The sequence below is a fragment of the Salvelinus alpinus genome, chromosome 1 (assembly GCF_045679555.1).
Source record: "Salvelinus alpinus chromosome 1, SLU_Salpinus.1, whole genome shotgun sequence".
In the NCBI taxonomy this organism is placed as follows: domain Eukaryota; kingdom Metazoa; phylum Chordata; class Actinopteri; order Salmoniformes; family Salmonidae; genus Salvelinus; species Salvelinus alpinus.
In genome coordinates, this window is record NC_092086.1 from 94,080,019 (window position 1) to 94,096,200 (window position 16,182).

The following is a 16,182-nucleotide window of genomic DNA, read 5'->3' on the forward strand; positions in this document are numbered from 1 at the left end:
TTTGATGTCTAAGATTATTTTATTACATTGTAACATTTTATTTAATTTCAAGATGTTTGACATTCACATAAAGTGCCACTTGTGGTAGGCACAGGCAGATCAAAAACTACATAACATTCCAAAGGATACATTTTCCTCCAGAAACCCCCCCCCCCCCAACAAAAACAGTCAGTACAGCCTTAAATTATAATATTTACGTTCGCTGTGATTATTGTAATTAAGACCATTAATTGGCAACCAAGCAATTACATTTACAATAAGTAGGCCCAAATACAATTGTGCTATGAGTCATCTTAAAGCGTAAATAGCTTAAAGGTGAAATAAAAGGTAACAAAATATAGTTTCACTGGTAATACGCAATTATCCTATGTATTGCATCAAGTTGATAAAGATTTGACTACACATCTAGAGCCTAACTAATAAAGCCTATACACAATCTCTTTATTTCTAAATGTGAGTGTAGTCCACAACAATATACCATGACAAATTGAGAATTGTGGCATTTCAAATGGCAATTGCCCTGCACATATTTTAATAGACTTTCATTTAGTTAACTTGTTCACAGGTGAATTTAACTTCCCACTCAAGTCACCACTAATGCAATGTAAAGAGTAAACTGCTAATTTCCAACACTAACACTTGTTCTCCAATGAATATGGGCTCTTATAACTTTACTATATTGATTTTTTTTTTTAAATGCAGAGTAGCTACCTATCTATATTTTACAATATTGTGCTGTCAAGTAAAGGCTTTAAAGTGACAAATACGTATATTCATCTTAGCAGCTATTGTAACAAGGAACAGCATTTTATAAATATTTACTAAGCCAAGTGATTATTGGTCTGGGATAAGGGGTCTATTTATGAGACTATAATATAACAGCAAGGTTTGATTTTGCACGCAGATGGCACTGAGGAAGAACGCTCAAATACAGAAAATACAAACCATGTAAAAGTTGCTCAGCTGTCCTTTTCCTGACAGACTAATTTTGAAAAAAACATTTATAACTGCTTATGTAAAATATAAATATCCATAATACAGAGGACATTGAAGCAGGTTTTTTCAATAAACAATTTGACTAAAATTCTGCATTTTACAGTCCACCACATCAAACCAAGAAATAAAGTAAGTCATTCAGAACCAACTGTGTTGCATTTGGAATGATTAGTTATCATCATAAGGTATCCATGCCCATGCACAATTTCATGCTTTAAAGGACTTCAAAAAAGGAAAACAATATACAAAGGAATGTGAAACAGGCCACACTACCAGTTACACCTATCAAATCATTTTATCTTCAGTCTCACAAATATAATCAAACAAGAATTTCCTTTTACAAGACATGATTAAAAAAATATGAATAAAACATTTACTCTGAAAAATATTTAGTAATCCCTTTGGAAATCAATTAAACTATACAACATCAATCAAAAGAAAACAATCATAAGACATGTTTATTGTCCACTCCTCTGCATATCAAATGATATATACATTACTTAATTTCCCTTAAAGACTCAGACAGTAGTTAAATAAAAAATTATTGCACAACGTCCTCATTTGACAACAGTGGTTGCCTCAACTGCAACTATTCAATTTGTTTTTAGTTTGTGTCCTGAAAATGATTTGAAATGGCAATGACAACATGCTCTTCTTCCCTCACTCATGATACTTCAACAAAACAAATGGAATTTGAAGTCAAAAGCATAATATAGGTTGTAAAAAAAACTGAAATGTAGAATTCCGAATATCAGCCTTGTGCCTTTAGCAAGTATTGGTCCCATCGTTTTCAAAAGCCCCTCTCCACAAAATGACCAGAAATAAATTGGCCATATCCCGTCATTACAAAGTAAACCCAGAAATACAATAACATAGTGGTGTCTCTCATCTCTCCATTCTAGGTTTCATTCATTGCATAATTATGGATGAGCAACAGTAAAGATCTCATATACAATTATCTATCCCATCTACATGTGCTGGTTTCATGCAATGATTGACTTCCATTGTTGACTTCAAGTGATTACCCTGGAGTGTGTTGCTGCTCCCTACATATTCCACACAGGTCAACTGATCACGCTCACCCCAATTTGAAAGCCTGGTGTTTCTAAAAATTAGCTAAGCGATTTAAGGCTGCAAGAGAAAAAACTTTGGCACATAGAAGCAAGATGCTTGAGCAGGTTTTCTGGTGTGCAGATGACAGGAATAAAACAATCAATCTACAAGATACAACTGGAATCTATAGGCGTTAAAAGGTGTGAATGTATTCTCTACGAGTGTATTCCTTGCGTTTGGTTACAGTGAACAGGGTTGGCTTAGAATCCACTCCTGTTACCTACCCAGGCCGAGAAAGAACAGTAGAGAATAGTGAACATAGAGACTTATTGGCTTTGAGAAGTTCAGAACCACAGTGCATCCTTCAGTTCACTTGTTTGTCTTTGCTTTCAACTGAGCACCCTTGGCATGGTCCAGTCGGGCCTGAATGTCCACAGGCCTCTCAAAGAAGCGCACAAGGACAGGCTCGTTGAGCAGCGATGCCAAGATCTGCTCAAAGGCGAATGACCACTCCACCTCCTGTGGGATGGAGCCTGCCTCCAGGGTGATGGTAGCGCTAGGGGTGTCTGAGCTTCTCTCAGGGGTGCTGCAGGCTTCCCTGTCGAGTAGAGCCCCCTCTGGGGCATCCTGGGTGAGGCTAGTGGGCCCCTGGAGCCTGCGCCCTACTTCTTCCATCCTCAGCAGAAGACTGGTGACTCGAGCCACAGCACGGTACAGAGACTCCTCTTCTGGGTCACCATGGAACAGATTATAGAGCGTTTTGGAGAACTGGATGAACTGAGCCTGACAACATAAAAAAAGGGATGAATACAATTTAAGATTTTGTCATTGTGTTTCTTTTTGCATAAAGTAATGACATAACATGTGGATTAAATTGTTCAAAGTTGATCTGTTGGAAAGACATCTGCATTGCATATTCACGTGATTGACTAAATGTTAACCTAGATATGGGTGTATTTACCTGATTAATTCTGGGTAAATCCTTGATGCTCTCCTCTTTCTTTAGTATCTCATCTTGCCATTGTTTCAGGTAGGCCTGCAGATCCACTTTCCCTTTGCCTGTGGAAAGTGACAAATGGGTCATGTGTACAACGATCATCTGTTTAAATGAGCAATATTGTGAAGAGCTTGGTAAAAGAGAAAAAGAGACAGGCCAAATAAATTACCTCTTTCAGGGCTTTTCCTGATCACGCCATCTTCTGGGAGATCAGATACTACATAGTGTAAAGTACATTCATATAAGTCATACAGTAACTGTAAAGTACATTTTGCTATTCTAAACCATAACCAGTTAGAACTTATATCATATATAAACCTTGTCTACAAGAACACATATCTAGATCGTAGTAAAAGAAATTGTACATGACAAAAGAGACCAACTTAAGAAATTGTTAAAGACAAATAGACAGATGAGCATTTACCAAAGAGAAAAGCACAGAGAAGCCAATAGTGAAATGGTTATAGCAGAGAAAGAAAAGAGCAAAGCAAGCTGACCAGTCAATTGACTCAAGTGGGATAGGTCGTCAGTCATTGGAATAAAGTGAGGAAGTCTTTGGACCTTTGAGTGGAAAGGACTCCCTGTGAAAGCTAGAAGAAGACATTGTCTGTGAGAGCATGCAACATTACTGTCGGGACAGATGTAAGGAACAGTTAACAAAGAGATTAGTTGGTGAGTAGAAGAGTAGCACGAAATATACAGTACAGTTGAAATTAGAAGGGCATAGTCTACAGCAAAACTGTACTAGGAGTAGGGTTGCACATTTTGGGGAATATTCAGAGGTGGAAACTCTCCGTGGGAATTAACGGAAATATATGGGAATTAACGGAATATATGCAAATGAATATTAATACCATTAAAAAATATATATATGTTTTGCATTGGATATATTTACCATATCATATGGAGACAAACATAAACTTTCAACCTTATCATAAGTAGACATAATTGCAAATTATTAAATCCTTACAATAGGGAAGAAAAAAAAAATGTTATGAATTGAACTTTAATTAAATTAGTTGACTCTTCACATGGGATGATTTCACTGAACAGCAGAAGGGAATATTGAATGATCCCCAATAATCCCTTGCATCTCCCAATTTTTTTTTAAACATACATCTGTAAAATGATAGTCTAGAAACTAAAGCTTTGATTGTCTTCCTCTCAGGCTTCCATTTCTTCTGCCCTGGACCTCCTCAATATCCACCTCTTGAACATCAGACTGAAGCCTTATCTTCACTGTCACTTTCCAACCTTGATGAGGATGGCTCGTTGTCAGGCTCAAATAGCCCCATAGGCCTTGTTGATCTCTGCACCTGACAGGATGCTCTTGCCAGCATACTTAGGGTCCAACATGTACGCTGCGGCGTGTATGGGCTTCAGGCAGAAGTCTTCACGCTTTTTGATGTATTTCAGAACTACAGTTTCCTCTGCTTGGAGCAACAGTGAAGTGGGCAGGGCAGTAAAGATTTATTCTCTGCAAGCAGAGTCTGAACATCAGACAGGATGGCACTGTCTCCCTCAATCCGTGCAATGGCTACTGCTATAGGTTTCAGGAGTTTCAGGCTGCTTACCACTCTTTCCCGAAATACATCATCCAGGAGGACCCTCTTGATGGGGCTGTCCATATCAGCAGACTGTGATATGGCCATTTATTGGAGAGACTCCTTCCCCTCCAGGAGACTGTCAAACATGATGACAACACCACCCCAACGGGTGTTGCTGGGCAGCTTCAATGTGGTGCTCTTACTCTTCTCACTTTGCTTGGTGAGGTAGATTGCGGCTATAACTTGATGACCCTTCACATACCTAACCATTTCCTTGGCTCTCTTGTAGAGTGTATCCATTGTTTTCAGTGCCATGATGTCCTTGAGGAGCAGATTCAATGCATGAGCAGCACAGCCAATGGGTGTGATGTGAGGGTAGGACTCCTCCACATTATACCAAGCAGCCTTCATGTTCGCAGCATTGTCTGTCACCAGTGCAAATACCTTCTGGGGTCCAAGGTCATTGATGACTGCCGTCAGCTCATCTGCAATGTAGAGACCGGTGTGTCTGTTGTCCCTTGTGTCTGTGCTCTTGTAGAATACTGGTTGAGGGGTGGAGATGATGTAGTTAATTATTCCTTGCCCACGAAAATTCGACCACCCATCAGAGATGATTGCAATACAGTCTGCTTTCTCTATGATTTGCTTGACCTTCACTTGAACTCTGTTGAACTCTGCATCCAGCAAATGAGTAGATAAAGCATGTCTGGTTGGAAGGATGTATGCTGGGCAAAGAACATTCAGAAATCTCTTCCAAAACACATCATCTGTGAGCATCAGAGGTGAACCAGTTGCATACACAGCTCGAGAAAGACATACACCAGCATTTCTCTGACTACGTTCATCCATTGAGTCAAAAAAACTTCTGATTCCAGGAGAACCATGAGCTATTGCTATCGATAAGGTGTCTGATTCATCATTTTCACCTCGAATTTTGTCAGAGGTTGCTTGTTGTGAGCGCTGAGGGAACTTTATGCGCTTGGCCAGTTGATTCTGCATCTTTGTTGCAATCTTCACATATGATTTGGCACAGTATTTGCAAATGTACACAGCTTTTCCTTCTACATTCGCTGCAGTGAAATGTCTCCACACATCAGATAGTGCCGTGGCATTTTCCTGTAAAGATTAGAAAACAATTGTCAAAAAAAACCAAATACAATTCCATGTACAGATAAATAGTTAAGTAGTTAGATTAAACAACTCCTTTGTAAGATAAATGTTTTAAAATGAAACATGTATGGAAACAGGTGGATTAACACTCCTCAGTTAGCAGGCTCAAGCAAGCTAAAACCCACATGGTAGCAAAAACTAACTAGCAGAAATTGTTAACAAGTTAGAAATGATTTAAACACACTTTGCTGTAGGCTACTATTTACTAGTTAACAAAAAAAATCATGTATGTCATATAAAATCTATTCACCCCACCCAGTATTGTAATCAAAAACTTACCAGAAAGCATGTAGTCCGTGGCTGACAGTGTAGTAGTTTGGGCTCAATAGCATCTCACTAGTGTGCAAGATCTTGAGAATCAGCTATACATGTGATGGAAGAGTGCACTGTGCATGCAGAGGGTTGCAATTCCATTGAATTGGGGATAGTTTAACCAAAATATGCCACAAGACCTAGAATTGCCTTATGTGTATCCCACAAAAAAAGGTTCACTGTTTTAAGGTAACTTTTTTGATGAATTTAAGTAAAATTCCAGGTCTTAACTTCCCATGGAAAAATTCCGGAAATTTACCGGAAGGTTTCCGACCCTTTGCAACCCTTTATTTTTTAGTTCATCTTTATTTAACCAGGTAGGCTAGTTGAGAACAAGTTCTCATTTACAACTGCGACGTGGCGAATTGGGAGATTCGTTTTTTATTCTAAATTATGTATTAAAGCAGAAGGAATACAGATCAAAAGTATCATGGACGTAGAATGACAAGTGAGAGAGCAGGTGCTTATGCAGTTTCTGGTGATCTTACTTACCTGGTGGCTGATGAAGCTTGAACAGGAATTTCAGTTTGTTGGTGAAAGTGCCACTGTACAAAATGTCTGCAGAAAGAACAACATTTGCATGAAAGGTTGCAAGATGTTGATGCAGGATTAGATGTGACATACCGTTCCCACAGATAATGGTGAAAATGGAGGGTGGGCACAGCGATCATAGACCTGTAGCAATGCATCAGAGCACTGGTCTAGCCTTACCCAGGGCACAGCAGAACTCTTTGAAGTTGACAAGGCCATCCTGGTTCTCATCCAGCAGGCGGAAGGCCCAGAGGAAGAGGGCATCGTTGCCGCTGCAGAGGGACCAGGGCTCCAGGAGGGAGAAGAGCAGGCTGAACTGATGGAAGCCCAGCTGGTACTGCTCCAGATAGGCCAGGCTGGGGTCGTGGTGCAGCAGCACTGGGCTGTTCATCGTCCAGTAGCAGCTGAGGAAATGTTGCCTCTGGAAACACATTGAAGTACTCAATTTCCAGCGGTTAAATCTGTCTATTTTCAACACATTTCCATTTTTCATGCCAGTCGTGTCAACTCTGTGTCTATGAGAAGGAATATTAATGCATGTAGTCTACAGTATGCAGTAGTATATTATTATTTGAAAAGAGTGATTGTGATACCTTGAACAATGCATAAAGGTTATCAAGCTGGGAAGCACTGAACTTTACTTCTTGTGACACTACCCGTAGCTGAGGAAAAAGTAAATCTCAATTAATCCTACATCATATTGTCGTAAACAATGCCAAAAGGTTGCAATGTAAGTTTGGGGATGTGCCACTCACCACATTTTGTTTAGTCGTATCCTCTAATGTTTGGATTACATACAGTTTGTTTCTTTTCCGCATGCGCTCTACTTCCTCTGATTTCATGTCTCCATATTTCTATAAGCAAATTAAAAAGGCCAAATGACAAGCCTGACATTGAGACATGGGGTCAGTCCTAGCAACTCTGACCGTTACAGTACCTCATAGGCTTCTTTGATGAGATCACTGATGTCCACCTTGGAGAGGGATGATGCTTTGTCATTGTTCCCCACTGAGTTTTGCTGCACTGTTTGTGGTAGAGGACTGTCCTTATTGGTCACATTATCGAAAAACCTGCCAGGGAAAACAGAGCAGCAGTAATGTAACCTGAACAAGATGGGCATTCCTGTAGAATTAACTCACTGTTTTGGCGATTGTTACTTCACAATCCATCATAAACCTAATACAGTACTTTGAAATAACCAATTCAGTTGACCTTCAGACCTCGCCCTCTCTGTGTTGACACTCACTTGCTGAGGATGGTGACTGCCTCAGCGTCGTCACTGGAGCTGATCAGGCCCTCCATGTTGTAGTCGAGCACAGCCAGGCCCAGCTGCAGGATGGCTTTGATGCCGTCGTAGAAGAAGCAGTCGACCACGTTGACAGCACTCTCTATGGGCAGAACGCTGATAAACAGGGTGAGGAACCAGGACAGGGACACAGAGGAGAAGAAGGTCAGGTCTGTCATGTGCTCCGTCAGCTGGGTGAGGTGCATTCGGATCAGCTCCTCAAACACCGCCTGGTCCACCAGGGCACCTGAGGAAATACAAGATATTTGTAAACAGGATTTATAGCAGTTATGGGAGAAAGTGTAAGCCAGGTATTCAGTATCAAACACACATACCGTGCATATATTTAATGTGATGCAACACTGAAAATGATATTGATATTCAGCTGCGTCTCTCACCAATGATCCTGCGGTTAAAGTAGTCAGGCAGCATCCTCTCACAGACGGCCACTAGCAGCCAGAAAGCCTCCTCCTCTTTAGCATAGAGCAACAGGACCGACGTCAGGATGTTCATGGCCTTCACAAGAGAAAAGGAGGATAGATGTAAAGATGCCTATGAGCTTTTTGAAAGAAAGAACGCAGGGAAGTGTTGTAGGGGTTTCTAGCTTAGCACCTGGCAATAGCCGATTTTGGGGTTCCTGTAGGCATATGCAGTGAGGACTCTGCGCAGGGCAGAGATGCCTGTGTCGCTCTGGAAGGCAGGGTGCTCTGGTAGGGAGCGGTGCAGGTCTCTCTCTATCTCATCAGTGGCAAGGGTGCTGGTCCCCAGAGACTGATCCACTATCTCACTGTAATACCCAGGGTTAACGGCCATGTCATTGACTGCACCTATGGTACCAAGGCAAAACACCACACCATATTTAAATAAAACACATATTGCAAAACATTAAAGACACCACACTTTTACACATCAGTGAAGGAGACATATGAGCCAAATAACAGTGAAAGAGCCATATCAAACAGAACCTGAGAAGAGCATCCAGAGCTCTCCTCTTAAGGCCTCAGGGACGCCACGCACAATCAGGTCTCGTGTCTTCTTGGTACAGAACATACTGGTGCCACGGCCATACTCTGAGAAGTGGATGTTCCATGACTGCTCCTTCATCTTCTCCTTTAGCTGTCAGGCACAGAGATTAAACAGCGGAATAAGAAATGAGCTGTCAAGGCTGAGACACCTAGACAGTACAAGGAGAGCACATTCTCACACTTGGTGGAAAAAACAACGCTCCTAGAGAAACCTTCATATTAGGAGAGAAGGTCATATTTTAGAGTAAAATCCCACCATTTTGGGATCCAGGTTTTCAGCATCCTGGGGGTGGAACAGAGTCATGAGTGCCTCATTGCTAACGGCCTTGCTGCTCTCCTTCTGTCCCACCATCATAGCCACCTCCTCTGGGTTGTCCTCAAAGTGATTGATGAGGTTTTGGCACTCCCCTCTGATGCCCTGCAAGGCACAGTGAACCCACAGTTTGTTTTCAATGGCAGCAATTATAGCCTGGCAGATATTTTTCATTTGGTCCAGTTGGTTACACACTGCCAAATGTCAAACGAACTAACATGTTCATGCAAGTATTTTGTTTATTGGGCAAAAATGCTCATGTTAAATCCATCTATGATCATCATGGAACATCACTTGTGTGTCCCAGCCAGTCGTTATAATACTTTAGCTTTGGTCTTCCAACAACATTTGGGAGGAAAATAGTGCAATAGTTGCTCTAACTACGACGTGCAGTGAATATATTCAGTAGCCTATATCCCCTGTATAGCCCCGGTCTAACCTAATCTGCATAGGATGTGCTCATAAATGTGCTGCTACTCACAAAAAGTTTCAGAGAAACCAAGTTCTGATAATGCGTGCATTTTATCAAATGCTCATTGTCAAACAACCAATAATACTGCGCATCTCTGCTTCTTTTCCTGTGCTTGGTCCAAATTGCGTTCACACCTGCAGTGAAACACACCACGGAGGAATGGAAATGGACCGAGATCACCCTTTTTGAGAGAAGCACGTGCATTGTTTGGTGCGCTCCCGAGTGCAGTTAGAGTGTTCACACCAGTTCAAATGAACCGAACCAAGGGTGTAAATGCGCCAGAGTGAGGAAAAAACGCTTTAACCAATTTGATGTGAAAGCCCCCTTAGACACATTTGGAGGGTTGCAGACGGACTGGAATTGTGCCCTTGGGGCAGAGACCTAGCAGTAAGAAGGTTCAAAACAGGAATTTAGTCACCTCAGTTGATGCAGAATGTTGAGGACTGGCAGTCATCCCACACCTCCTGCGGATTGCATTGCCGAGACGCTCAAAGTCCCGAACTTCAGAGAACCTCAGAGCCCTCTTACCCCGCACACACACAGTCAAAGCCCTGCTGCTACGGTCCGGCTTCTCCACACCAATCACCTGCAAGGATAGGTGTTTGGGTCAACAACATTGAGCAAAACCACTGAACCACAGAGGTTATTAAATTAGTTTAGTGTCATGGTAGTGCGCTGTGTCTTGCCTCTCTCATGGGGATGATGACATGGCACTGGCTGCCATCCTGGCTAGCGAAACACAGGTAGCTCTCAGACAGACATATCTTCCCAAGCGTGTTGAAGTGGCTGAATGGAACCCATAGGAAGCTCTCATAAACCTCCAGCAGGTTCTCCTCCTTAGGCAGCCTGAAGAAGGCCCGGAATTGCTCATTCCTAGCATTAGTTTCCAAGCCTCTGAAGGAGAGCAAAAAAGAAAAGTAGTGAAAAAAGGAGGACAGCTTGAGAGCATGGAGGTAGTAAACAAAATAATCAATATCATCTCCATTCACTCTGGTGTCCTGAAATAACTTGTCCAATATGAGTAAAAAAAAGAACAGTGACAGGCAGTATACCTCTTGGTGATCTGTAGTGGGTCTGAGAGGGAGGGCTCTTCCTGGAAGGTCTCCTTATCAAATAGGCGTTTGATGGAGTAGTCAGCAAGCTGCTCCATGATCAGGAAGGTCTCACTGAGGTGCATGAACATCGAAAAGTAGTGGTCCTCCCCATTGGCCAACACATGAATGCTCTCTGTCAGAATGACATTGGACGTTTTCTCCAGCCTCCAGATCTCATTCCACGAGACTACCAGCTTCACTGAAGAGGAAACAGATTATCTTTAATGAGTAACTCGCTGCCATTCTGTCATGGAATGATAATACTGTATCCAAATACAAGTAAATGGATGAAGCCTGACAGTTCCTGCATTTAAGTGACTGTTAGTCAACAGTGAGGGCTTGTTCAGGTTTCTGTCTCGTCTCACCCTCGGAGCCCAGCAGATATGAGTAGAAGGACAGGAAGTTGGTGCTGAGGTAGAGCCAGCCCTGGCAGGGCACGCGGCCCCTCCAGTAGCTACAGGAGTAGTAGGTGACCAGCTTCTCCTTCTGAGGGAGGTCAAACCATTTCTCAAACCTCAACAGTGCTTCACGGAACTTCTCAGGGTCGTCCTCCTGCACGCCTGACACCTTTCCTTCCTCAGCAATCAGCCCCTTTATAGAGTGAAGAGGAGGACAACATCTCTCTCATGGTCACTGAAGGAAACAAATATAATTAGCAGTCTAAACACGTCAGCATGCCATCTCCATTCTGTAACATTTATGTCAAGGCATATAAATTAGCATCATATCGTTTCTTAAATTCACATTTTTATTACAAACCTACTTAGCTTTCAATAAACAGTCAAAGGTTTTCATATCAGAAACAGTAATCAGTGAAAGACCATAATCACCACCAACTATTTTCAAAGAGTAAGCATTTGCTGCATCAGTAGGCTTCACTATATTAATAAATCATTAAGTCTGTAGGAGGCCTCCATCTCCCTGTGAGAGTGGCAGAGATCAACAATAGTAGTGTCTGTGTAAACTGTGTGTTTAATTATCTGTAGCGATTACTTACTCTGATCTTGCCCTGCACAAAGCTGGTGATGTCATCGCTGGAGTCAAACACAGACAAGATTCTCATGATGTTCTTCTCCAGCCATTCCCAGTGTTGGTTGATCTCCTCCTTGGTGCCACCTAATCACAGGGAAAACTCAGTCAAAATGGAAAGGAAACTGTTTACACTACGTATGCATGACTAAGCCATCTATTGTCACAAAATGTGAAATGAGTGTTGACTAAAATACAATCCTAAAAGGTTGTTATTACATGATTGTAGTTATTACATGACTGTAGCCTTTAATGTTTACTTGTGGCTATTCTGACAATGGGGATAGTTGAGAAAATGTAGAGCAAAAACTCTCACCACATGCTATTGACCAGTAGATCTGAGAGTCCGGTGTCTGGTGTAGAATGCGAAATGGAGCGACCTTAGACGTGGAATCCAGCATCATATCAAGAGTTCCAACCAGAAGACCTGTCAAAAAAAGTAAGTATCAATCATACTTCCCATTAACAGTCAGACATTAATGATAAGACATTTTAAAATCATGAGGCAATTTCATGCCTAATGATTGTACAGCATCTAGCAAACAAAACAGCCCTCCCATCTGGGTTATCAATCATGTAACATAGAATAGTGGAAAACTCAACGAATATTGTGCTGATTATTATCACATTCAAGTGTTCAAACCAACAGTGTTGTGTTACCTATCTAGGACCGTAGTTAGGCCTTTACTGCTATCCCGGCCCGACTGCATCAGCAGCATCTATCGTTGCTGGGCTGGTGGATCATGACACAGCCGTACAGTGGCCTTAACCTCTCCCCCAGGTAAATTGCTACCAAGAGCCGGGTGGTGGACTAGACCACATCTATGAACTGATGACGCAGAGTTCATTTCCCCTGTAAATCATCCATTATAAAAGTTTGGCTGAATTTCTACGTAACAAACCTGTGCATCTGCAAGGGCCCAATTAAGCGAGCAGGTATCCCTAAATAATAGCCTGTCCTCTGCCCTGTGGCCATTTGAGATTTACATCTGGATACTTCAGGATAAAAAGGTCCTTGCGTTGGAGGGGGCTTCAGGGGAGACGTTGAACAGGAGGAGAGCAGACACTGGGGGGCCTCCACCATCATTATCCCAGTCAGAAGAGAAAGCTATTGTGTTCTACTTCATCAAACCCATTAATTACCTGTAATTATAGCTCTGATGTTCTGAGGGACAGAGCTAAATGTTCTCAGTGTCCCTCTTTTTTACAGAGACATCTACCATTACTATCGGTAGACTACAGTCACTGGCACCGTCAGCTTCAATAGAAGGCCACCAGTTTGCCATTTTTTGTTTTAGAGATGTGGCAAATGGGAAAGTTAGCTATGCTGTTTCAGTCAAGTGGATTACTGTGATCAACAGCTGATAATTGGCTTGTCAGAGGTTGTGTGTGACCATGTGCAAGAAAACCTACTATTATTGGGAAACGGACAGCTGACATTCACTGATTGCATTAGAGCAAACAAGTTTCTGCTTAGAATCTCCGACATTTGGTAGGCCATATTATAATTTCGGACATTTGGTAGGCCATTTGTCAACTATAGTTAGATACATGTAGCTTCTCTTCTGTCATAACATTTTGCCTTAAAAGAGGAAATAAAGCAGTGCTCACCAGAATAATGTCTTACATCGATAGAATGAATGCATTAGTAATCTAACACCAGTAAAGTTGTCTGTTTTGTTTAGGGTCCAGGGAGAAAACGCATTAACTCCAAAATAGTGGAAAGATTGGTCCTGTGCAAAATATTGGTTTTAACCGGTTAAGGAAATGAAAAGACTTCAGTTCATCTTGGGCACATATTTCATGTGGTTGAAATACTGTCTGCTTGCATAACAGTGTCAAAGATAACACATTACATGCGCATTCGCATTTTCTCAAGAGATGTTGAAAGAAAAAAATATATATTTCTCAACTCCTGTTCCCAATAAAAAAATCTACATTTGTTGTAGAATTTTACTGTAAGAAATGAAATATTATTTTATGCTACATGTGAGAGGTTATAGGCCTACAATCGGTGTCCATATTTCAGTTACTATTCCATTTAACCCATATGAAGTAAAATGAGGAATATTCTGTTTATTCATGGATACAGGGATAGTCGTGAGCGGGATATCAAAAGTGCATTTAAACCGCTTATCCCGAATAAGATAAGACTAAGCGGGATATGAGCTACTATCCGGAACACTGTGCACATGTAAACGTGTTCACGGACTGCTGACTTGCATGTTTAAGGAGGATCAATGTGTTATAAAATAGGGCAGCATTGATCTCAAAGATCAACAAACACTATTTTCATGATGTAGAATAGGATCATCCCATTTCAAAAGCTAGGAATCAGTAGACCAGACAGGGACTGTGGAATGGATGAGCACTGACCTGGCTCTTCTGCCTCTCTAGGGCATCATGCTTGGGTACATTATCATACAGAAGTGCTGTGTGCCCAGTATAACATATTGCTCCACCTATAAAGCTAAAGCAAATGTCAGTAACTCAATATGTGTGTGTGTGTGTGTGTGTGTGTGTGTACCAAAACAACAGACATCTCTGACAGCATCATCGAGTGTTGTGACAGTGGTTTGCAGCCTAAACAGAGGCAATTTTGTTGATGGCTTAGTCAGTGGTAACAAAGTAAATAATCTGCATTGTAGGCAGGCTATACCATAAACCAGGGGTCTACAACCTTTTCTTGCCTAGGGACATCCTCCCAGGAAAACCAGCGACCCCCATCATACGTTAGCAGGTGAATGATAATGGCAAGGAGAAGTAATCAACATATTAAAATGAATAGATTTGGTGGATAGTTTGGAATAGGACGTGTAAACTCTAACATTGCCCATTAGCTAGAAAGGCAACTCTAAACACATTTTCGCTAAGAGCAGCTGTTTAAGAAAGCTTACCAGCAGCACTTGCGGCACTTGTAGCCTATTCGCACTGGTAGCCTATGTCAGATACTCCAGTGAGTGTAAATGGCACCAATTAGTGTCATTTGGTCAATATTAGGAGTGGAAAAATAAAGAAAGAAGATCTACAGTAGGTATGTCATTCAAAATGTGTTTATTCTGTTGTTGCTAGCAATATTTATAAAAACATTGGGGGGGGGGGGGGGGTCCACACAAAAAAATCTAACATTTTGGCCAACCCCTGCAGTACCTACGCAGACCCATTGGGCGCTGCGGACCCCCGATTTAATATCCCAGCTGTAAACTGTTAAATTGCAATTCCTATTGCAATCTAAACTAACGTTTGGGGTCCAGCCTGTCCATTTGACACGAGGATCTGGAGAACTGTCTGCCTCCAACCCCTATGATTACATGACAGAATCTGAAGGGGGACGTTAGAAAATAGACCGGAAATATGAACTATTGTCCGATGGCATTCACACTTTGTTAGAATGGCACTGGGTTTTACCAGCCCAGCAAAGAACAGAACACATACCTGTCAAACCGCCTCCTCCTTCTCCATATCCTCGCCTCCTTTGTAATACGAAATATTCGTTGCCTTTCTCTGTCACCCATAACTTGAATGCATTTTTCAGCAATATCTCTTCAGGTTTAAGCCACATATTTTAATTCAAATATATATGTTGAATCAAATGTGCATGTCAAGCTGTTCATTTCGATTGCAACCTATACCCATGGACATTTGTTTGTGTGAGCGCTGAGCAGACCCTTTCCCACGTCCACAGAAACCTTGCCAAAGTCAACGATACAAGGTCTTCTGGGGATTGTAGTTTGTTGACATTGGTGCGTGTATGCACCAGAATGAGCTCGCTTGTTACTGTTGACTTGATTTCCCATAGTCCTTCTCGGTCGAAAAGTATCAAATGTTATATTTTCAAAGTCCAAAATACTGCAACATAATAACTAGAGCGTCAAGCACAATGATGTATATATACAGTATAAACAAACACCAGTGTTGTAATACTCGAGACCGGTCTCGCATAAAACCGGTCTCGGAGAGTGAGGACTGATAATTCCTTCCAGAGACCAGCCGAGAACAGCGGAGTAAAAAAACGAATAATTATCCGCTTCCATTCAGTCCAGTATTGCCAACTTCTCAGTAAGGAAAGTAGCTATTGGCTGTCCTAAAAGTCGCTAAATGACGTCATCGACTAATTTGCATAATTGGCCATGTGCATGTAATTTTGATGGACGCTGTAGGAGAGAGGAATAACGTCGTGGGAGAGACAACAATTGAGTAAAAAACACCCTAAATATGTTTAGAACTACAAATGAACTTTCTTCTGTCGATTCTTGTTTTTTTTAATGTCACAATTCCAACCCTCCTCCTTTATCCAGGCTTGGGACCGGCAAAAGTGACCCAAAAGAAACACTGGCGGAGTTACTTAGTTTATTAAT

General features: G+C 41.6%; 1 protein-coding gene across 8 annotated transcripts; it reads right to left on the reverse strand.

Annotated features, from left to right (window-relative positions):
• LOC139535235 (TBC1 domain family member 8B-like) lies at window positions 1-15,829 on the reverse strand. Of its 8 annotated transcripts, none has more exons than XM_071334574.1 (21): window positions 15,260-15,828; window positions 12,141-12,251; window positions 11,793-11,911; window positions 11,161-11,386; window positions 10,754-10,994; window positions 10,388-10,595; window positions 10,120-10,287; window positions 9,173-9,334; window positions 8,857-9,007; window positions 8,504-8,718; window positions 8,290-8,407; window positions 7,853-8,138; window positions 7,544-7,676; window positions 7,362-7,460; window positions 7,200-7,268; window positions 6,787-7,027; window positions 6,568-6,633; window positions 3,544-3,636; window positions 3,216-3,263; window positions 3,011-3,108; window positions 1-2,832 (listed from the first exon to the last, which is right to left on the reverse strand). In XM_071334574.1, the coding sequence occupies exons 1-21, from the start codon at window positions 15,384-15,386 to the stop codon at window positions 2,419-2,421; spliced, it is 3,393 nt and encodes a 1,130-aa protein (XP_071190675.1). In that variant the 5' UTR covers window positions 15,387-15,828; the 3' UTR covers window positions 1-2,418. The 8 variants fall into 8 exon arrangements, 6 of the variants coding, with proteins under 6 accessions (XP_071190675.1, XP_071190683.1, XP_071190679.1 ...); XM_071334582.1 differs by lacking the exon at window positions 15,260-15,828 and adding an exon at window positions 13,436-13,547; XM_071334578.1 differs by lacking the exon at window positions 3,544-3,636 and having other exon boundaries at window positions 15,260-15,827.
• Between the last annotated feature and the right edge of the window lie 353 nt (window positions 15,830-16,182).